The sequence below is a fragment of the Eleutherodactylus coqui genome, chromosome 9 (genome assembly GCF_035609145.1).
Source record: "Eleutherodactylus coqui strain aEleCoq1 chromosome 9, aEleCoq1.hap1, whole genome shotgun sequence".
Classification (NCBI taxonomy): domain Eukaryota; kingdom Metazoa; phylum Chordata; class Amphibia; order Anura; family Eleutherodactylidae; genus Eleutherodactylus; species Eleutherodactylus coqui.
Genome location: NC_089845.1, coordinates 16,663,880 through 16,688,100, shown reverse-complemented (window position 1 = coordinate 16,688,100; position 24,221 = coordinate 16,663,880). Strand labels below are relative to the sequence as shown.

The window sequence follows — 24,221 nt, the reverse complement described above, 5'->3', positions numbered from 1 at the left end:
TCCACAAAAATGCAGCTCTCAGGCACATGCATATACACTTCGGTTCATGTGAAGACGACGTCAGACCAGTGTTTCCCAGTCCTCAGGGACCCCCAACAGGTCATGTTTTCAGGACTTCCTTAGCGTTGCACAGGTGAGGTCATTATTGTTGCTGCCTATCATTACACAGGTGTTCTTACCATAGGAGATCCTGAAAACCTGACCTGCTGGGGGGCGCTGAGGACTGGAGTTGGGAAGCACCGATTTAGACTGTCATGCAGCAGGTGGGTTGAGTTTCTGCCCCAACATCTTTACACGGCAATACATTTGCACTACTTTCCACCTTTTGCGCACAAATTTCTGCATTCACGTGAACGCAGCGTCAGTATTGCAATTAAAAAGGTGAAGACCGCATAGGGAAGGTCACTCCGATGCAGCGTTGTGTTCTGCATTAGTCATGTCACGGGGCTTGGCCATGAAATCAACTTATTTAACCATGAAACCAGGAGTCTAAGGGTTAAACGCCAGCATCAATGCAAGTAGTAGATGCCATTTTAGAGAGCAGCTTCCTCCAGCCATCTGCAGTTCAGGGTTATTTATGCTCCAATTACTTTTTGCATGGGATGGAGGGGGGAGATCTTTTTCATGATGGCAAGAGAAGAAAATCGCTGCACAAAAAAGAAAGGGCTGAATGTGCCGGCGAGGCTGGGGCGCGGGCGCAGGATGGGCCGCTCGTTCCTATAGATCCCGGACCTCAGACAACAGCTCTGACATTGGCATCTTATGAAAACCTTCCTATTCCGCAGGTCACAGTGTCAGCGGCGCTCTCGGCTTACACCTCATCCCATAACGGGCATATAATGCTAAGTGACATTTAAGGAGAAACAAGAGGTACAAAATGGTCATTATGTAATGAGCCCTGGAACAAGCCGCGCGGTGTACTGCAAAGTGACAGGAGAGTCTATTGTAAGGCACTAACCGCCTTTAGAGTGTGAAGATACAGGGGCAATCAGTGCAAATTAGGTTTAACCTGCCAAAGTTACAAACTTTCAGACCTCTGCAAAAAAAAAAAAAAAAAAACATGCAAAACAAACAAAAAACTATTTAAATAGCTCAACGCAACTAATATAAACAAGCAATTTCTCCAAATTCAGCATAAAACGCCACTTTTAATGGCTACTGCAGACTCCGATTTAACCCCTTCATGACAAGCCTCTTCAGTACTTAGTAGAGCACCCTGTTGCCATTACGACCTGCTCCAAATATGATGCATAACCAGACGGCAGCTCCTGACAGCGTTCCTGAGGAGTCTTAGCCTATTTATTCCTCATGGGTAATGGCCTCCAGTTCACTTATATTTTTGGGTTTGCCTATTGCAATCGCCGACTTTGAATCCCAAAGATCTATTTATGGCGTTTAAGTCAAGCGACCGATGGCCGTTCCAGAACGTCTTCTGTAGCCAAGCCTTGGTGGACTGAGGTCTGCTTGGGATCACTGTAGTGGTAGAAGGTCTCATGACTGCCATGCTTCCGCACAGAAGGCATGAGGTCTTCTTCAAGGATTTCCTGATACTGGAGTCCATCTTGCCCTCCACACGCTGCAGGTTTCCAGAGCCGGAGGAAGCCAAGCAACCCCAAAACATCACCGGGCCACCGCCATGCTTTACTGTATGTAGCAGAAAATGAAAGTTTTCCAGCAACTCGGACCACATAAAAGGCTTATTTCAGAAAGGATGAAAGCCCAGCACAGGCATGTAAACATCTGTGCTGCATTTTCATCAATACTCTTACTGAAAGTATTTTATGCTGTCCAAGTTGCTGGAAAACTTTCCTTCTATGCTTCTCAGCAGTGGCTTTCAGTTTCCTGTACACTTGCTGGGGTGATGTAAGCAAGGGTAATCCGACAGTTTCTACAGTTCACTATAGGGAAGGTGTTCTTTTCAGTACATGCTTCCTCCTCTTCCTCCTCCAGACGCGCCGCTGATCCATGGGCCCCAAATGTTTCAGTTTTGCCTCAACAGTTCCACAGAACAATCCAACAACTTCCGTGGCTCATCTATATGGTTTTGACAATACTGGGGCTGACTTTTCTTGTCCTTTTGGGTCAGGAAATGTGTAGATCTTGGAGTTCGGACATAAAGATCTTCAGCGTTTAGCATGTGCCTTCCTCAGTGTCCGCTGCCACCAGATCTCTTGCAGTCACTGGAGGGTTTTTGACCACCTGCCTCCTTAGGAATCTGCTAGTAGCCAGTGATTGCTTTCACTTTCTGCCATGTACAGGTAGAGTTCCTTTAACTTTGAACTTGTGAATTACCGATGTAACACGGCCACATCTTCCATTAGCAGGTTACTGTGGCTCAGCGCTATTCGGTGCAACTAGGCTATTTGTGTAGCACGACCACTTTTTAAACTTACTGGCAGTAGTTAGGGTAGCACGTGTAGCGCGGCATCCTTCACGCACGGCACTGCTACATCTAAATCTCTAGGAACATTCAGCACTTTTGCTAGCTTTTTGTATCCTTTTTCTGGTCATGATCTCTTCTTAAGGCCGTCTGAAGACGGCTGGGTCGGATCCTGCTGCAAGAATTCTCGCAGCGGAATGCGGACCCATGCCCCTGCACAGCCCTGTGGCTCACCTGCTCCCGGTGTCTCCTCTGCTCTGTGATGTGCCGGCTGCCGCCCAGCTGGTGCATGCACAGAGCGGAGCCGACGCGTCACTGACATTTCTGTGCGGGTCTCTGCGAAACCCGCACAGAAATAGAACATGCCGCCATTTGTTTTCCGCGCGGTTTCACACGGACAAATCGCAGGTGTTTGCATAGGATTGCCTTATTTAATGCAATCCTATGCAAGCGGGCATGGGCGGAAATTATGCAAGAAATACCGCCGCAGAATTTCCGCCTGTGTGCAGGGGGCCTAACTTTTTGAATCCACTCTCAACTTCGGCCCTTTTACAAAGGACGACTTGTCGCGAGCACATGCCCATCGGTTGTCCCACCTATCATACCGGTGGTTTTGCGCAGGAGAAATCATTGTTGAGTAAATGGAGGAGCAGATCCAAGATCATTCCCGGACCGCCTGCCTCCATTTACAGTAAACAGGTAGCAATCCATATACGAAGGACTGCTTGTTTACATGGGGAAATAGTCGTTGACTGCTCGCTCATTGTTTAATTTCTGCATACATAAAAACTGATCGAATTCCCATTCAGTAATACATTTACACTGACCGATAATGGATTGCGGGAATCTGAGGATTATCGGCCCGCGTACAAGGGTCCTCAGTGATATTTCTGACAGTCAACAAAGCGCTAACCAAGCCAGATATTTGATGTTTTATCTCAAGCACACCTGATGTAACTAAGGAAGTCTTGATTAGCCGCATCAGGTGTCCTTGTGTGCTCTTATAGGGGGGGGGGGTTCTATTCAGGGGCTTGAATAATTCTGAGACGATGGTCATCAAAAGTGACTTTTGTGCTGAATTTGGAGAAACCATTTATTATATCGTAGTTGTGTTGAGCAATTTAAATAGTTATTTACAAAATTTACCTTTTAGCAGTTAGCAAAAAAACAAACATCCATATGCCTTAACAGGGCATATAAACAGGAGTTGCCTTTTTAGTACAAACCCTTTAAAGGGATTTTCCAGGCAAAAACTATTGGTGTCCATATAGGACACCAACAGCAGACGAGGCAGTTGTGTTACCCAGGAGCCCAGCCAATCAGCTGGTAAAGACCTGTGAGGTCCCAAACAGCAGACCACCCCCGAATTGGAAACATTCTAATCCTACATCACCAAAGTTTTTGCTTGGAAACCGCCTTTAAGCATCAAAGGGAATGAATGAATGAATGAATGTATATACACACACACACACACACACACACACACACACAGGCTACACGATACCATAATTAAGTCATGTTCACAGGCAGTGGAAAATTTCTGGTGTCAACAGTCTTCAACTCAGCAAGTTTGTCCATTACATGCAGTTTTTTCTTGCATGTGTCTGCGGACTTCAAATACAGTAGAGATGAGGCATACTGCGGGAAAGAGGATATACGGCATTGTCCTCAAATCAAAGTGGGTTTTATCTACAGCATGGGAAGGGGTTTGTAAGATCCCACATCCCTTGCATTGTACTCTTCTTTATTGAAAATTTTTTGTAATTTATGAAAGTCCCTTTAACACCACAGGACGTACGTTTACGTCCTAATGGGGGGTTACTTTGCATGTTAGCCAGCCTCCTGCTGCAACAGCAAGGATCGAAGAGAACATTAATCCCCGCCCTTGACCTCTTACATGGCACGATCACTGTACAGCACGCTCACTCTGCGATGTCATGGCCACTCCATGATATAATCACAGAGGGCCAATGGGTTGCCACATGCTGGTGTACGGGCCTGCGAACACTGTTGTGAGCGATATTACATTACAGTACACAAAAGAGACTATTATTTTTTAGATTTCCATCTCTGCTTTTCAAAAGCAAAACAAAAAAAAACAAGTTATGTCACACTAAGGGGGTTACAAAATCCTGGATAGTAGGAATTTCGGATAATGCTAAAAGCTAGGCATTACACCATCTATTAACCTGCAGGGATTCCTCCATACACATGCTGCGCCGCACTATGAGAACATTGTAAATGTGTTATTCCCGGTGTAATCCCATGGTTATGTCATGGATCTCATCATTACCTCCGTTATAATTGCCTTATGCTGCTTCACGCGCTTCAGTTCTTCATCGCAGCCGACGGTGTAAGTCTTGGACAGGCGGAGTGGCTTGCCGTCTCTGCACAGCACGGTTTGGCATTTGCCCACATTGGCGGAGGTCAGGGTGAAGCACCCGCCGGGGTCCATGGGGTCGTGCTTTATGTGGCATAGGACAGCGGAGCCTCCCAGCTTCTGGCCGGCGGTACCCAGCTTCCTGCAATAAAGACGGATTTAGGGTTTGTAAAAAAATCGTGCAGTATGAATGCTGTAAAAAAAAAAAAAAACCAAAAAAAAAAAAACTTTCTGGACATAGCGAGGATTTTTTTTTTTTTACTATGAACACTAAATTAGAAAAATGAAGGGAAACAAAAAGGACATTGAAGAAAGACGACCCTACAGATGTGAACATAGAAAACCGCATACACAACTCACTAAGCCAACAGCGAGTACATACAGACATGAACTTCATGCGCCCGGATTACCACCACCACATTCATATAGAGCGCATATAGCCGCACAAATTTTGATAGCTGTCACTGAGAAATTTAACCCCTTATTCGTCAACCCCAATTCTCTAACATAGCAGTTGACATAATGATATTTCAATAAAAGGTAATGAGCAGCTGCCAGTCACCCATAGAGAACTCTTCTTCCAGAGATCAGCGGTGCCAATCAGCTGGATCCCAGCTTTTCCCTAGTTGTCCATCTTACCGTCTCCAAAGACAGGACAATGCATGCGGATTCTGATGTTTTTCAGCAAAAGTCTCATGTCTACAGCCAACTTAAAAGATATTATCCAGGCAGCGCCCGCCAGGACACACCGGGGTCAGAGGCCAGCACACCCTTCATTTAAATCAATGGGACCCCAGCCTACAGTTACAAGGGCAGCTCCCACTGAGTCCAATGACAGCTGTGCCTGTAATTACGAGTGCCGGCCACTACACAGGGGACGGAGCAGTGGCTTCTGCTCTGACCCTGGTAGGCACTGCCTGGATAACTCCTTTAAGCCAAAAACTAATTGGTCTGCTATTCTTGATTAGTACACAAGGGGTAAATGCAGACACATTGGTTGGGCCATGTTTACATCTAAAGGTAGAATTTCTGTTTGATCTGAATGACGAACATACCAGATGTGCCGGGTTCAGCATGGTGCTTGATGGACCCCAATGCCTACAATGGGGTCCATGCCACTTCTGGAATGCTGCCTGGCATTTAACCCAGATGAAATAGCACAGCATGCTGCGCTTTGTGTCTGGGAGTCTCCAACGCAGAGATGAACATGGTCTTCGGAGTGTACCAACGGACTTGGGTGATCAGATAGATAACATGCACACTTATTACCTTTGCATTACAAGGAAGGTGTTCCCCATGTATTCTTCCTCGCTCTTGGTTTTTTGTAACTCATCGGCTAAGATATCACACATGGTGCACTGAAGCAAACTGGGCACTTCCACGTTGCGTTCTCCATCGAAAACCCCATATACTGCTTCACGGTTATCACAGAAGTTGTTGACCAAGAGGGAAGCTACACACAACCTGCAAAAGTAGGCAAAATTATGTCACTGGCAGAAATCTAATGGAAAGAAGCTGCTTTTGTGCTATAAAGTGTGAAGGCAAAGGAAAAAAAAGTAATTAAAAGAATGAGGGGGATTGGTTATACTAAAGCCATAGCCTCCTTTCTAGACAAGGCATTCGCTCTAAGTGATGCAGATATGCGAAGACTAAATAGCTGCAGGACGGGTCCTGTGGGAAAAGAACTGTGTGAGAAGCTTAAGCAGGTGGCAGACAAAGAGTTAAGATTCCTCCAAGATGACCTCACTCTATCCAGACACTTGAAAGCCAAACCTTTTAGCCACCAATGAATGAGGATGAAATGTAGGACTCTACATGCAGAAGTTGTGCTCAATGCGGCGCTGGGAAGGAAAACCCGCATCACTTACAGATGTCGCATAGTAACCATAACCAACAAAAGGCGGAGGGCAAAGGACCAGGACACGGCGTGACGTAGCGGCTGGGTTGGCTTTTAAAAGGACCTCGACTCAAGTTTCACGTGAGAAACTATTTCTGACAACCGCAGTGAATGTCGACGTATTCACTTAACGAGCGTAAAACTGTCCACATGATAAAACATACTTTTTAATCAAGCCAGGACATACTTATTCTTCATTCCCGAAGCCTCCGTGTATCCATGACTCCATACGGCGGGCGCTCCAGACGCTTCGCTGGCAGAGAACCCGCATGAAGGCTGGTCCACCTTAAAACATCGGATGTTGCTGCTATAGAGAAAGAGAGAACGGAGTTGAGATTCTAATACTTCTACCTGGTGTAACCCTTTGTTTACTGGATTAACAATGCTTTACAAGGGAATTTGTCAGGTCCTATAACTCCGTGAACTGAAGCTAAAGGGGTTGCTGGAGTCAATTTCTTATATAGTTCTGGGCCCCGTGTGCCTAAAACTATATAAATCAATGTACTCACTAAGGCGCTGGACCTGCTATACTTTAACAGGCGAGGTCATCGGGCCAGAAGACCCTGTGATGTCCCATAAACCTGTAACAGGGGCTGCTTCTAAAACCCCCAGCGGATGTCGCCGCCAGGCCTTCTATTGGCTGCAGCAATCATGTTGGTAACACAACCAATTGACCGCTGGCCTCAAAGTAAGGAGAGCACTGTTATATTATGCTCCCCACCTTCCCCCATGGCATCCAATTTACTACTCCGAAACCCCTTTAATGAATCATAAGACAGGGGGCACCCATTCTGGAGGACTGATTTTTATGGTCACCCACCCTCCCTGTTCCCTCACTGTCTAACCACAAAGCAACACTTGGTCCATTGAGCAGACTGCTCTTCATTGCCCACATGTGCACCCAGTCCTCATAACGGACAGCATGTGTGCGAATGAAGGAAGAGATAAGTCCGACACACGAAGCGAGCGCTAGCTTCTCACCCTGACAATAAGAGAAAGAGAAGGCAGATGAGTTCTAAAGGGGTTGTCCAGTTGTAAACTATTGATGGCCTATCCTCAGGATAGATCATCAATAGTAGATTGGCAGAGCCTAACATCCGGGACTCCCACTTCGCTGGGCTGATGTGCTTGTGCACAGAGATGATTTCTGCAGGAAGCAGACAGTTCCGTTCTTACTGCAGTGGCCAGGCTTGGAATTGCAAGCAAAGTTTCCATTCATCTCAATCGGAACTTGGCCTGCAAAACCAAGTCTGTCCACTGCAGTAAGAATGGAGCTGTCCGCTTCCTGCAGAAATTAGCTTAGTACATGGCCTGGCAAACACCTGATCGGTTGGGGTCCTGAACAACGGACCCCTGTCGATCTACTATTGATTAACTATACTGAATTGCCTGTAGGTCTTCAGGAGCTGAAAATTCACTAGAATAGTGACTCCCACTAGTATAACACATGGTACAAATACAGGTTTGTATCACCTTTTGGGTAGGTGCTAGTGACCCAAACCCTGGCCCAAATTTTCCGTGGAGAATGACAGATTTTGAGGCACTCTTCGAGTAAAGTTTTAAAGCGAGCTTTGGAACCAGAAAAGTTCAGGATGGTACCATTAAACTTGGCATAAAAAGTTGTTCAGGACCTTCAATTTTGAGCCTTTATGATCACGTAGTTTCAAAATGCCATTTTATTCATTGTTATGTGCGCACTAGCAGACACCCCCCTAAACAGGGTGGTCTAACTCAGGAACCATTAGCTGTAGGAACCTAAAACTTTGGGAAATTTCTTTTGATACCATGGGCGTGTAATACACAAATTTTGAACAAAATCTGGGATATGAAGGTGGGGAGCATTAGATCACTTGACATGGAATGACTCATAAGCCAGAAACTGAAATCAAAAAGTTTTGAAAACTTTGGAGACGACTTTCATTCAGAAATTCCCATAGCGGGCCCATTCATTTGTATTGTGCGTTATGCTCTTGGAAGTTGCTGTTTACAAGGTCTACAGTGGGATCTCCTATATACACTGACCTCATACATTATGTCAATATGAACCACTACACCCGAGAATGGAAACAGAGCAGATTTATCACTAAAGTGATGACAGATGCCCTTTAAGACCCCCCCATAACCAGGTCCCTTCAGAATGGTCTAGTGAGGCACAACGTGTGTAACGCCTGGACTGTAGGCCAGATTTTTGGTGTAAATGGAGCTAGGATTGACACATTTCACATGGTCAAGGCAACGTCCACATCACATGGAAATGGTGCAAATTTACCTGTGGATTTCTCATGTGGACTTGGCCTAAACCTACACAGCCCCGTCAAAGGAGTTTCTATTTTACAGAACACACACCAAAGCCCAGTTGAACACATTACAAACTTTTTTTTCCCCAAGCCCATTCCCCCCCCCCCCCCATTTACAAAATAGAAGGTTAGTGGTAAACCTAACAGCCCCACTGTATTCATAAAGTGACCCTAAAGTGGATTCAAGACTAAATTCTGTTCTGGGACAGGACGGGGAACAGATATATTACCTGCAGTTCTTCTCTGCCACTTATCTGATCCACTGGTTTTGAGTCCTATTTTTGGCAGCCCAAGATGGCAGCAATTTTTTAACTACCTAATGCACTGCTCTGATTGGCCATTACTGATGACATGAGCAGCTCTGGCCAATCAGAGAGCAGGTATAGTGCATTAGTAGTCAATGCCCTATGGGGTTCAGGTAGTATGAAGATTGTGTCAACCCTCTTGGATGGTCAAAAACAGAACCTGGAATCACCATATCGGATGGACAACAGAGCAGAACTGCAGGTAATCTCGCCCCCCCCCCTCCCCCATCCCCCCTCCTGTCCTGGGACAGACCTTTGTCCTGAAACTGGAGAGTTGCTGTAAAGAGGATTTTTTTTAATATATAGGTTTGAAATCTTTCCTATACTGGTAAGAGTCTAATACCTCCAGACTAAAGGATCACATAAGACTGGACCAGTGAAGTTCTACTAGTTTGATTACTGAATGTATCTGCTCAAAATGGCAAAGATTAGGCAACCCAAAAGTGAGAGATGAGCCAATTTCATTTTCCCCTTGGCAGACATTAGTTGATCCTGTGTGCCAGCCATCACTAGTGCTCTGATTGGCGCTCGCACTACGAGGGCACGAAGGAAAGCTTGTCACTAGCAGAGAAGTCATTTCCATTCTGCTGCATCAAGCACAGTATTAAGGACTCCGAGCGAGAAGTCCTGTGACCAGAGCACATTCCACAAAGGTGACCTTTAATGTTTCCAAAGCAGCTCACTGGGAGCCATTGTGTGTCGGGCGGCTTCAGCAATTCTATAAACATCTATACATGTCACACTAGTTATGATGCAACTCTTCCACCTATGAAGCAGCTAAAAACAGAAGAGGACTAAGAACAAGGAAGCTTCTCCACGAGGCATCTCAACCAAGACGAACCTCACCTTCCACAGGTCGACTCAAGAATACAGTCTGCAAACATCCAGGTCCGATTTGCTCTCTTACAAGTTTTTAGGCTACTTTCACACCTGCGGCTAAAGTTTGGGGGTCAGGAAAGGAGAATCCGCTGGCCGAACGGGATCGTCTTATGATGGAACCGAACGGAGCCAAACAAACCCCACTGACTAGAATGGGGTTTGTTCGGTTTTGGCTCAGCTGCTGGGAATTTTGCTGGAAAAAAAGCACCGCATGCAGCGCCATTTCTTACGGTATTTTATGCCAGACCTGCGACAGAACCTCCAACTGGAGGCTTCAGTGCAGATGTGAAGCCGCCCCTGTTTGGCTTTGTCTGTATTGTATATTAAGTTCAGAGGTGACGGTGTCCATAAATACCAGTAGCCTACTTATAAAGACAAGCTACTACAAGACTGCAGCAGAAAGTCTTCGAGCCTAGAAGCCTACTTAAAATAGTCACCATGAGGCTACCTTCAGAGAAATTTTTACGGTCTTTTTTTGGTGTAAAAGAACAATCCAGGGAAATTGCAAGTGGTTTTTTGGGTGATGCCTGTGCTTTTTGTAATTTTTTTTTATTTGGCTATTTTACGCAATAGACGCACCTATACAAAAGCACCAGACCTAGAGCATGCTGCAATTAAAAAAAAAAAGCACCACTGTGCCAAAACACAATAAAACAGTCTTTTGAAAAACGCTGAGTGTGAATCCAAAAACTTGACTAGAATGTCCAATAGTTTTCACCGGTAGAATTTACTTTGCCTACTTGCATATGCACTCTACCCCAGAACGACGACTCTGGCTGCTTGTGGCTTTCTTGCACTTTCTGCACTTTGGGAGGCGCCAGACTTTCTCGAGGCGGGTATCTGGGACCTTTTTTTTGCCCCAAAATGCAGCTTGGCCTGCAGTGCTAACATACAAGAAGCCATACCGGCCTTCGTTGTTCACACACCACCCCGCCCCAATGGCACCCAGTTCCTGCTAGTCCTCACTCCTAGGTGCAGAGAACCACCGCAGCCAATTACCTGAACAAATTATCTTTTTGTGAGGAGTGTGGTGGTGGTGAAAATTGGCCTCCCCTGGGACTTTCTTGCACCTTTATACATGAGGTGCTGCAAAAACCAAACAGCTGGAGGAGTTGGTGGAAGTCTGCTGTAGACACCAGAATGCAAAGTAAGATCTCTTGGGAGATCTGTCTGAGCCTCGTGCAGTCGGACATTTCATTATGGTGACTTAAGTCAGGATTATTTCATTTTCAAGACCTATTTTACGATTTCTATACTGTATATTATATAGCATATTTGGGGAACCAATATGGCCAAAAATCAATCAGTACATCCCCAACACATGTCCCAACCCACAACATCCATGTTGTCCCCATGTTTGTGCGATTCCCCCCTCTCCCCCCCAGTTCTTGCCCACGCCAAAAATACACTAACTTCTTATGTAATTAGTCCCAATGTGTGTCTGATATTGGGGAAACTGGACTGTGAGCCCAATTAGGGACAGGGACTACTCTGAATGGTGACAATCTATGGCATGTTGACACTATAAAATCTTCACATAGCTGACAAATACAATTGAACCATCTGCTTTCTAGTGATTAAGACGCCTGTGACGCAGCTGGCTGCACAGTATGTGGATTCTGATATAGCGCCAATCTGGGCAGTTGTACAGAAGTAGTCCGACTAACGCAGGGCGCTCCGTCCGCACATTACAAGTGCCCCGGTGGACAATCTCCAGACTATGGCCACTCACTTGAGCAGCTCCAGGGTCTTGTGGTCCAGCAGCAGCCGCGGGTTGCCAGTCAGGTCCAGTTCTTGCAATTTCGGAGGGAGGTTCTCAGGTAAAGTAATTTCAGTCAGTTCATTGCAACTCAAGTCCACGCACTGCAGAAAGAGAAGAGAACCATGGTGAAACATGACAGCGGCACCGCTCGGCAGGACCTTGGGAAATCATGTGATTTAGGAGTTGGATGTTCAACAGCAGAAACGCCTTCATCCCGAACTCTAATTGTAGCGTCTATCAAACCATCGGATAGTCTGGGCAAGTGGCCTGATTCTTGTCATACACCCTGTAATTTGGCAAAATAATCCTCTGGTTACATGAGGATGTGCAAGGACCCAAATTAATGGGTCAACCAAAGACAAGTCAGCTTTTCAGTGACATTTTACAACATTTTTACAGCTAAAATCTACTGAATGATGGCCACTTTATTAGAGACACCCATCTAGTAGAAAAGTTGGGTCTTCTCTGGCCTCCAAAATTACAGTATTTCATGGTGGCAGTCGTCTGCAGGTATCAGGACCCAGAAAACATTACTCCACCTCCACAAACACTTGACGGAAAGCCTTCCTTATTTTATGCTGCTTTTGCCAAATTCTGATCCCATCAGTACGGTGTAGCATTAATCTGGACTCAGCCAATCAGGTGAGGGTTTTTTTTTACTGCTCAGTGATCCAGTTTTTGCACTTTGTTGCTCACTGGCATCTTACCTTTGTCTTTCTTAGATAACACAGCTACTAAAACTGATCATCCATGCTAACAATGGCCTGTGGTTGGGACACGTCAGCAGGAGCACCACCTGTTCATCAGAAGGATTCTTGACATCCTCCTCTGATCCCTTCTGTGGACAAACTGTCTACACAATCCCCTTTCACTGGATAGTGTGGAGAATATACTGAGAATTGTGCGAGTGAGGAACAAGGTTGGCAGTTTTTGCCATACTGGCCCCGGCTACTCTAGCATGATGACCAGGTCTTGTTCGAAGTTTCTCAGATCCCTTGATTTTCTCATTATAATGTGGATTCACACTTGTGGAAGTTTTCTGTAGAGTAGTTTATGCTGCGCTCCGGGCTCACACATCTAGGTTCCATACATGTCTAATAAAGTGGCCATTGTGTATCTAGAGCTTTGCTAATGCTGTACTTTGTACGGAGATTGAGTTGCATTGCATTTTAATTCAAGTTACTAGAAAACAGTGCATTGTGGGAACTAAAGACAACAGTTCCATAGTCTGCTGTGCGCCTATATGTCCCATGAAGATTACTGCTGTCAGTTTCCAAGGGCAGCACCAGAAATGAATGAATAATACGTACGAATACCAAGTATTTGCAAAGCTGCTCAACTTTGTATGGAGCTTTCTCCATCCTCAATGCTGAGATGAACGCCTATATAATTGATTGATATATAAATCTACTGATTTTGAATCCATTTAGTTGCTTGTGGAAATAGCCACAAACATAAGAGCTAAATTCAAAATCAAATTTTTTCATCTAGTGTTCGGGCGGCGAGCAGGGCCAAAATAATAACATATATCACAAGGTACAGCTTTATTTGCTAAATTCTTGCAGCAAATTTTGGTTTTCAACACTACTCCTCCCAAGAAAAATCCAGTTTGAGGGCAGTTGGTCCAAGATCTCTTGTCCTTTCACAAGTTTGACTAAGGAAAAACTTGTCCGGGCGGACATTACATTCAATCTCAATTTGTCCTATATACCGCTATGGCCAACCTAGATTTAATCCACTTCGTATTGAAACCGTAAAATTGATTCTGAGCCACTTCTTTTAACCCCTAGTGACCAGGCCTGTTTGCCCCTAATGACCAGAGCACATTTGAGAATCTGACACGTGCCAATTTAACATAGAATAACTCTGCAAATTCTAAGCTTGTTTTTCACCAGATATTGTTCTTCATTTAGGTGGTATAATTTGTATGACGACTCCACTGCAGAATCCACCCACTCTCACCTCAATGCTCTGGCATTGAGGGGGAGGGGATTCCGCCACGGTCTTCCCTGCCTCTACTTCCGCACCACGTGGTGCAGACTCATCAGTTAGTGAACTTTGTCGCGGCTGGGCCTCTATGTTTTCGCTCATTTCTTCATTTAAAAGGTCTGTCCATCTGTGTATAACTGACGTCATCGCAGGCTCTTCAGCGCTTGCACTACAGGACCTGTGATGTCACAGTCATGTGATCAGCTAAAAACATTTGAAATTACAACTTTTTTACTACAGTATTAGGTCAAGAGGTGGAGACGTCCGGAGTGTGATTTCATATAGACACTATGTTCGACAGAAAAACACACGCCTCTTAGACAGTATCAATGGCGAAACGTCAAATGTTTTACTGGACGATGAAAGCAATAGGCGAAATCTATGGCTTGGCCAAAAAAAATTGGATGAAATGTCCCAAAACAAAAAAAAACACAACAGGTTTTCCCCCTCCCCCTCTACCATTTCTCAATCTGATTGGTCTACTGCGCTACTCTTAACCAAGCGGGTAAAAGGTAATGCGATTCCCGCCTTGTACATAATGCCGCCACCCTTGCAACACAAGGATGACAATTACAATTTTCACGTAAAGCCGTGGATTTCCCGCCGCACGTTTACACGACTCCTGCAGGTTTTCCAGTTGGCGAAAAAATGAGACTTGACAGAAGTGACTTTTCTTCTTAGTAGAAGCAGCAGATGGGGACATTAAAGCACTCGGCTTCAAAATATTAACGGCAAGGAGCTGGTAGCCTGCAGCTGTTGCTTACATTATGTGAGAGGAAGCAAAGACGGGGAGAGCAGCTTTGATGACTGACCTTGGTCAGGCGCAGGCCGCCGCGGTCTCCGCTATATACGGCGGCCTGAATGCAGAGTTTTGCAGAAATAGAAGCTACTAGGAGACATCCAAGAGCGGTAATGTAACACCGGAGCGTCCACAGCGCGCTCAGCTCAGATGCCTCGATTCTTGGAGAATTCATCAGATGACTACATATTGCAATCTAAGACGTCTGCGAGGGAACTGCAAAGGGTTTTGGGGAAGTAACCGCTCAGCAGGTGGAAGATCCCATTTCGGGCACCTGTTTAAACAAGCATGCAGTAAAACAATTGGGCGAGAGGTCCCAAATGACGGCATCCGCGATGCCGCGGATAGAGGAAGCTGCGGATGTGGTTACTTGAAACAGATGCTTGAAACACGTGTCCTGGAGACAGTCAGCAGGTGCAATGTTCCTACTTTAGGAAGTTCTTGGCGAAAAACCTCTTAAAATGTGAATATAGCAAAGAACCTCTATGTCGGTATTCACCTTGAGGAGCGGACCCAGTAGGCGCGAGGAGACTTACAAACCCCAGCAGCTCCCCTGGGAAATTTAGTATGCAAATGAGAGAAAATACAATGCCTCTAGGGCGCCACCTATTAGAAGGTAGCACTTCCTGCAAGTCAATGCTACCATCCCCCATGTGCATACTGGATTCATCATGAAATCTAATTGAGGGGCTCTATGTTCAAGAAACTCTAAAAATATTCGAAAAAGGGTCCTTCAGACTGAAGACCGACCAAAAATACAGAAAACAAATCTCTCCGTATGTGGGAGGCCGGCTGGTGACCCTGCATACCTGAATGTTCTGTATTGCGTATGATCGCAGTGGTTCGCAGTTGGTCATGCGCAGTACAGGAGTTTTTTTGACCGAGCCGTCACTAATCAATGACGCTGGTACCTGCAGCCCATATGCAAAGTTAATTGATTATAATGGAGGCCGTCCCCATAGAATCCGTGGCAAACTAGAGCATGACGCGATTTTTCCTCTACTTGCAAAATACGCAATTTGTATTCCCCGATGTGAGCAGAAAAAAAACAAAAACTTGATTTTATAAGCTGTACAATGCCCGCGTTTTGATGCGGATCCTCTGCACGCATTCCAATGAATCTACAATTGGGATCCACCCGTGTGAAGCGGGCCCGACAGCGTCTCATACGGCCCGGATATCGGATTAGATCCCATGCACTAGTAAGAAGTGCTGTATGAATGCTGTAAGCAGTGCGCCTACAAAGAGCGAGGTCAGCAAGTTGTGATCACGCATTGCCAAACATCACTGACCTTGATCTCGGAGAGTTGCATAACTTCAGGGAAGACTTCCAAGCAGTTGGAGTGGGCGATGACAGTGTGCATACGTCGGCAGTTCATGATGGTGGTGGGGATGGCTTTCAGCTTGTTCCCACTGATGTCTATCTCTTCCAGCTCCTCCAGTTTGGCCATTTTACTGTAAAACAATAGGAAATCCATGACCGCCACAGAAGTGAGGGCAAAGTGTGCGTTTTCTGTTCATACATCAAATCCTGCGTTTTACGTGGTGACCCGGCGCACTTCCAGATACCGGTGAAATTGTTCTGCGCATGACCGCGTATCACACGCCTGTACACCAGTTCTATATTTCCCCTCACTATCACGACGGCACGTATATATGCCTAGAGAGAACATTGGGCTCTACCACATGTATATACGCAGCAAAATACAGCATGCTGCGTTTTGTTTCATGCTTGCATATTTCGGAGTTCCTATATGCTAATGGGATCGGAACTGCGCAAAGTAAATTGATTGCCTGCGAGTTACCGCTTATCATACACGTGATATGCGGTAATCCTGTGTGAGCCCAGCCATACACCGAGGGCGCTGCTCTAACCCCTGTGTAGTGGCCCCCGGTGAAATCAATGGCAGTTTGCAATTGCAGGCGGGGTCCCGCTGATTTGAATGGGAGCGGCGCTTGCAATTCTGAGCACCGGACACTATACAGAGGTCTGAGCAATGGCTTCCGCCCCGACCCTGGTCTATCCCGGCAGCTGCTGTCTGGACTACCCCTTTAAAAGGAGTTATGAATCAGTGACTGCATACAGCACAAGTACAGGGAACCTATCCGCTACCGGAAGCATGATGAAGTTATGGCCCTTATAGTTTGGGTGACGGAGTCTGGGGAGCTCGCTCCAATTCATCTCTATGGGCGCTGCCAACACACAGCCTTCTGGAAAAAGCCAAGCTGGGGTGCAGAGGGGGACAGCGCAAGAACGGGGCATCCGGCGAGTACGAGGGACCGCGCACCCGACTCCATGTCACCTAAACAATAGGCCCCATATCCCACTTTATGGTGCTTACAGGTTCCCCTTAAAGTCGATCAAATATTGCAGCTGTTAGAGGGGCAATATAATAAACCTTAAAGGGGTTGTCTCGCGCCGAAATGTTTTTTTTTTTTTTTCAACAGCCCCCCCGTTCGGCGCGAGACAACCCCGATGCAGGGGTTAAACAAGAACACCGGAGAGCGCTTACCCGAATCCCCGCGCTCCGGTGACTTCTTACTTACCTGCTGAAGATGGCCGCCGGGATCTTCTCCCTCGGTGGACCGCAGGGTTTCTGTAAGGTCCATTGCCGATTCCAGCCTCCTGATTGGCTGGAATCGGCACGTGACGGGGCGGAGCTACACGGAGCCCCATTGAGAAAAGAAGACGACCCGGACTGCGCAAGCGCGTCTAATTTGGCGATTAGACGCTGAAAATTAGACGGCAACCATGGAGAGGAGGACGCTAGCAACGGAACAGGTAAGTGAAAAATTTCTGATAACTTCTGTATGGCTCATAATTAATGCACAATGTACATTACAAAGTGCATTAATATGGCCATACAGAAGTGTATAACCCCACTTTGTTTCGCGGGACAACCCCTTTAACCCCTTAGTGACAGCTCATAGGCCTTTTTACTGACTTCACTAATGTCGCTTTAAACCTGCACAGATTTTTTTTAAGGTGGCGACAACAGACAGCCCGGCTCCTGCTCTAAAGGCCAGGAACAGAGAATCCTCAGATCCTGGCGGTTTAACCCCTTACATGCCATAATTAACAGCAACTGCCGCATATAAGCAGATGACGGGGGGGGGGGGGGCGCTCTATCGCTTATTGGCACTCTTGTGTGTGATCACAAGGTACCAATGGGCTCCTATGGCAGCTGGAAGCCTGACAAAGACCTCCAAGTTTACCATGTTACTGTGGGAGGTGTGGCCTAATATACATATATGCTGCTGTCATAGGCTTAGTAGAATGCACTACAAAAGTAATGCAGTGCACTGTCCTAGCGATCAGTTACCATCTTAAAACAGACAACAAAAAAAAGTGTCAAAAAAAGTTCAATAAAATCATAAGGAAAAAAAAAACTGGATTTTTCTCCACAAAAAAACCTTTATAAGTCAAATAAAATTTTTTTTTTAAAAAAAGCAACACATAATTGGTATTACCTCATTTGTAACGACCCAAACTGTGAAGATATTTTAATTCATGTCACATGGTAAACCCCGTAAAAATAAAAAATGAAAGTAATTCCAGAATTGCTATTATTCTTTTGTTCGCCTCCCAAAAACAGCAATAAAAAGCAACCCAAAACCCACAAGTACCTCAAAATGCCACCAATAAAAAAAAAAAAAGGCCTCAGCGCTCAGTTGCCTCAATGTCCTGGGTCGACGATAAATGTATTAATTGATTCTGTAACATAACAAAAACCTGTTTAACCCCTTAAGGACAGGGCCTATTTTGGGTTTAAGAACGCAACTATTCTTGACGGATTTTAATCTCCATTTTTCTAAAGCCACAACCTTTTTTAGTTTTCCGTCGCCGCGGCCGTATAAGGGCTTGTTTTTTGCGTGGCGAACTGTAGTTTTTATCTGTGCCGTTTTTGGGTACATATTACTATATATTATTTACTATATAGTAAAACTTATATTTTTTATGATCGCAGGGAGAGAAAACGCATCAATTCTGCCATGGATTTTTTTAAACCATTAATTATGCACCATAAATAACACAAATCTTTTTTTTTCTAAATCGCTGCATTCAAAGTCCTATAACTTTTATTTTTTCCATGGACGGAGCTCTGGGAGGGCTTATTCTTTGGGAGACAAGCTGTAGTTTTTATTGGTACCATTTTGGGGTACATACAGCTTTTTTTTGATCACTTTTATTGCGTTTTTTACGAGGCAAAATGCTAAAAATTTGCATTTTGCCTTAGTTTAGCTTTTTTTACGCTTTTTGCTGCGCAGGATAAAAAGTGTGTTCAACTTATTGTACGTGCCGTTACAGACATGACGATACCAAATGTGTGAGTTTTATTTTTTTTGCCAATATGAGAAGAAGCCCCCCAAAGTTTTTTTTTAAACTTTTTTTTTTTTTGTATCTTTTTTTTTTTACTACACCATTTGTGTACCTGTGGGGGACTTACACCATACCAGCTCTGATCGCTATGATAAGGCACTGCAGGACTTCTCTCCTGCAATGCCTTAGCGCTTATTACAGCGATCATAGGCAATGACAATACAGGACACCGATATCTGGCGTCCTGTTGCCCTGGCAACCAGTCAGCTCTCCGCGATTGTATTGCGAGAGGCCGATAACATCGCAGAGGGAGCGCTCCCTCTGTGAACCCTTCCTGTGCCGCGATCTACATAGATGGCAGCAGGGAAGGGGTTAACAGCAGGGGGCGCATCTCGTTAGACCCCCGGTGTTGCAGCGGGAGGCCGGCTATCAGTGACAGCAGCCTCCCGCTACCGGATAGCGCGAGATCGCTTATCATCATCATGACGTCATGTGTAGGGAAGGGGTTAAAGAAAAAAAAAATCTACATAAACTCGATATCCCAGTAATCATGCTAATGCAGATAAAATGCTATTTTTACCGAATGGTGAACATTGCAAAAGAACCCAAAAACAAATGGCAGAATTCCTAAACACCCCCCTAAAAAAATAAAATAAAATAAAATTCAATTAAAAGTTCTACAAGACACAATATATGTACCCCAGAGGGGAGGCATTAAAATATGTAACTCATCCCAAAACACAACAAGCCGTCACTTGGCTATGTCAATGAGGTACGGATCGTACAATGTAACGATATAAAAAAAAAAAAAATAAAAAAAAAAAAAAAGCTTGGTTCTTAAGGCACAAAGCTGGCTTCTCACTACAGGGTTAAGTCCACTGAAATGATCCTATGGCAGTCCAGAGCATTATATAGGTAATGGTTATCATAAAGGATATTAAGGCCGGGTTCACACGGAGCCGATTTGCCGCGGAAATTTCGTCCGGAATTTCGCCGCGGCAAATCCGCCTGCGACCGCTAATCCTGGGATTAGCCAGCCATGTGGACGAGATTTCTGAGAAATCTCGTCCACATGGGACGGCAAAGCCGGCACTGCGGCGCAGATTAGCCGGCCGCAGCATGCTCATTTTTTCTTCCTCCGCTGTGGCCGCGCTCTCCTCTATGGGAGCGCCGGCCGCATCGGAAGAGCGAGCGGCTGGGCTGCTTCAAAACCCGCAGCCAAGTGCCGCGGGTTTTGAAGCAGCGCTTCATCCGGCGGAAATCTTGCGTTTTTTTGTTGCGGCCAAACCACGAGACTTCCGTCGGGATTCCGCTGTGTGGGAACCCAGGCTAACAGCGAGACACGTAGATTTACAAATACTGACCTTGAGATGTAAGGTCACATGTCGCTAGCGGGACGTACCTTGCTGGAAAGGTCTGTAAACGGTTGAAGGCCATGTGCAGGATTTTCAGGTGGGGATGTCCCGTTAACAGAGGCACACATTTGTCAGTAAGGTTATTGTTGGTCACATATAACTCTTGCAAGGAGCTCTGCAATTCCTCAGACAGACAAGCAGCAGGAAGCACTTCAAGATTGTTGGCCGAAGCGTTCAGGCATCGTAAACTAATCGAGAAACATGAAAAAGTTGAATGTTAAAAGGACAAAGTTTTGACCCAAGAGCAAGCCAAATATCCAACGGCTAAATCATAACAGGCGGTAAGGAGTTTGACCAAGACTAGTTGGGCCGCCATCTTCAGGTCTGTTGAGAAGTGTTGAGAAACAGTCGATGGACCCAGTTACCCTTCGGGTTGTTGTAGAGAGTAGAACACATGGATGAAAAAAGCCCCGACGTCCCGGGCAAGTAATTCAGCCAAGCACGAGTTAAAGTTGTAAAGCAATTATTTTTCAGCAAGGCTTCTCAACAACCTGTTGGAACTTGCTGTGTACAATATGGGTCACGTGGGGCGCTGAGCAGCGAAGTCAATGAGTGCACTGAAAGAAGATCCAGGCCAGTTTGCACAGGAAAGTTCTGGAGTTTTCCAAAGAGGGAGGACTGATGCCAAGCAATTATGGGTGACTGCAGCTATCACGAAAGCGGGTGAGCTAGGTAAAAGCCAGGTTGCATGTTCCTCAATGGTGTGTGCACAGGAATAACCTCAACCCGTTCCCACAATGCCAAAGCCTGAACTCCTGCACACAGGAACATCTAATTATCAAATCCACAAAGTAACACTGAACATTTAATTGCCTTAAACAGGGTAAAAGGAACAGAGTGTCCTGAAGGCTTAAAATGTGACTATGTGCCAATTAGTTGCTACGTGAAAAAAAAAAAATTAGACCCGCCGTCCCCACAGCCAATACATGGAACGCATAATAGGACCTAAAGATAAATTAATTCCTGGTAAAAAAAAACAAAAAACAACTAATTTGCAGACAACAGCAGCACAAAGTAAAGGTCTGGACGCTGCCAATTCCCAAGGGCTTTGTGCACTATTGAGGAAAATGACTTTGTATGAAATGGTTTCACACCCGGTCTTGTAACTTGGGGGTAAGGATACATCACTAGTGATGTAACCGGGGGTAGACTGTGCCTCCGAGCGATAGTAGCAAGGGGATACGTTCGTTATCTGACTAGAAAACAAGATTGCAGTTTTTTTCTCCCAAAATATCATGAATAGTGCAGCGGCTACGCTATTCTTAAAGTAAAATAAGGAAACTAAAATCCAAGTTTCTAGGTCTTAACAAGATTGTTTGGAAACTACTTTTGATAGGGTCCCAGACAACTAGCCGATTCCCCAGAGCTGTGAGCCACCAAAATCCGCTCTTAATTGTGAACCTAGAGCCCAATGCTGGTCTTCCCCTTCGGTGATGCATATTACATCCCATTCCAGAAGGACAGTGGCTCCTTGCTCCGGCTAATTCAGGAACTGCCTCTTTAAAGAAAGTCTCTATAGAGTCTCCCAAAGCCATTGGCACGGCCAACCGCTGCTCTGACTATCCATTTTATTTGTGCGTCGTTTTATCCGTTTCTAGCCATCAAAATAGCTTTCATAAGACCGAGCCATAGTGAGCCTCTCAGCCCTGTACAATACATTCTCCGGCCAAGCCACAGTGGCTTGTTGGCTCCGTCCTTTGGTGCTCCCCACCGGGGTCACATTCCTGATTGACTCCCCCTCCTTTAAGCTCTACATGAAGACTCCCATATGGTTGTCACCTAGCGTTACCAACATACGGAAGGATACATCCTCGGCATCACACAATATCAAGGCAGAAGTGCTCCTCAAAGACTTAAGGAAAAGTGGATGTGAAAGCAATTTTGATGGCTACACTGGTTGTGAATCAGGTCTAGAGATAACAATTTCTATTAAAAATGAATGAAACTGCATGGTTGGCTAGCAGGGATACCCCCTATGGCGTTCACCCTGGGTTGTCGTGCTGAGCGCACACCACCCGTGTTGGCATAAAGATGTATAGCCGCAGCAGCTGTGAGATTCTGTACGTCCGTTTTGATAGCCATCCAAGTGCTGGAAAACCCTTTTAAAATGCATTTCTCTTCTAAGGCCCTGTTAACACCGCACGGGTGGGAGACGTCACCATTAGCTTGTTGGATCTCCCCTAAGATGAGTAGGTTCATGGTTGACTCGCTCAGTCTTTCACACTATGAAAGACCGAACGAGCGCCGTTTAAAAGGAATGAGAAGCGGACGAGGCAACGATGATTTTTAGGCCGGTATACAATAGATGAGCGAGGAGCGAACGTTTCTTGTTCAGTCGTTGGCTGCGTTCAGACAAATGTGACGTCTTGTTCTTAGATGCTACGGTTGACAAGGATTTCCTGGATGGCAGACTGCTTTTAAAAGAAAGTTTTATCTCCGCGGTAATGGCGATACTATGAGTCAGACCCATTACTTTGTGCAGTGGAAAAAGCCAGAGAGTTCTAACCCGGTCTGCCTAATAATATATAGTAATGATAACAATTACGGACTGAATGGAGGCATTGATACAGTATAGTCAGACTGCAGGCATACCGACGAGTACAGCAGCGTAGATCACACGCTTCTCTAGTCATCAACTTCATGTCTGCAGCAATGATACGATGTAAGGCCTTCTATGCAGAATGAATAGAACAATTCATAGTGCGAACGCAGCCATCGATGAATGATAAATCAGTCACTTTAAGCGAGCATAAAAATAATCGTTGGCTCGTTTACCACTTATACAGTGGATGTGACCGACTGAACGAGTTCTCGTTTGAATGAGGCAACGATGTATCTGCCGGTATAAACAGGCTGCCGGGCGAACTCGGACATCGTTCGCTCATTCATACGATATATTGTTTGGTGTAAACACTGGACCATTGCTCCTTCTGAACGCAGCACCAGACGGCTACGCAATAAGGCAACGGATATAAAAGGATACCAGGGAACGTGTCTATACATACAGGAAGTTTACCAGATAGAGTCAAATACAGGTATCTGTACTAATGTAAACTAGCTGGACCTCCATGTTTGGTACCTGTCTGACTTCAGCAGTAGGTTGGCAGGGAGCTCCAGGAGCTGGTTGTGCTGCACATCGAGGACCTCAAGTTGGGTACGCTCAATACACTCAGGAAGACGATTAAGTCTATTGTACCCAGCAAGCAACTTGCGCAGGCCTCTGGCGCCGAATAACCTGCAGGACACAAAGAGAATAAAAAAATAAATAAATCAATCTTATTTGTACAGTGCCAACTTAGTCAGCAGCGCTTTTAGGTAATTTATTACCCCCCAGCAAGCTGGGTACTACCGACCTCGGAAGGATGGAAGGCTGAGTCAACCTTGATCCGGCTACCTGAACCATGCGGGGATTGCATATAACCTTCAGGTCGTAGAGGATAAAATACAGCCGCTTCCAGCTATGATGCAAACGGCAATTTAAAAAGCCAACCAATGTCATTCTAAAACCGATGATCTGGAAAATCGGCTGAGGCGAAACAATACCCGTATCATTGTTCTGCCGGAGTGGAAGGTTCAGCCCCAGAAACTGTCTTAGAGCAGTGGCTAAAAACCTTCAGGTCGTGAGCGAGAGCTTAGAACTGCATTTTTATTACCTTAGCACTCTGCGCCACACAAGTTTGAAAAGGGAAGTTAAGATCAGCAGGGGTTCAGCCTTGTCACAACAGGACTTTCCACTGTTACACAGTATCAGGCTCATTGGTGTACAGGTAAGACGCCTGCAGTCAGGAGGAAGCCCC

The 24,221-nt window shown here is 45.5% G+C and overlaps 1 protein-coding gene across 2 annotated transcripts in view; it reads right to left on the bottom strand.

Moving 5' to 3' along the window:
• The window catches only part of PHLPP1 (PH domain and leucine rich repeat protein phosphatase 1), a 98,683-nt gene that overhangs the window by 3,037 nt on the left and 71,425 nt on the right, over window positions 1–24,221 (bottom strand). The window contains exons 10-16 of one of the 2 annotated variants that reach the window (XM_066579159.1): window positions 23,504–23,659; window positions 20,412–20,612; window positions 15,981–16,143; window positions 11,871–12,001; window positions 6,845–6,964; window positions 6,030–6,224; window positions 4,674–4,902 (exon numbers count right to left, since the gene is read on the bottom strand). In XM_066579159.1, coding sequence (XP_066435256.1) covers window positions 4,674–4,902; window positions 6,030–6,224; window positions 6,845–6,964; window positions 11,871–12,001; window positions 15,981–16,143; window positions 20,412–20,612; window positions 23,504–23,659 — 1,195 coding nt within the window. The remainder of the gene's footprint in view (window positions 1–4,673; window positions 4,903–6,029; window positions 6,225–6,844; window positions 6,965–11,870; window positions 12,002–15,980; window positions 16,144–20,411; window positions 20,613–23,503; window positions 23,660–24,221) is intronic. The other variant, XM_066579160.1, reaches the window with a different exon arrangement.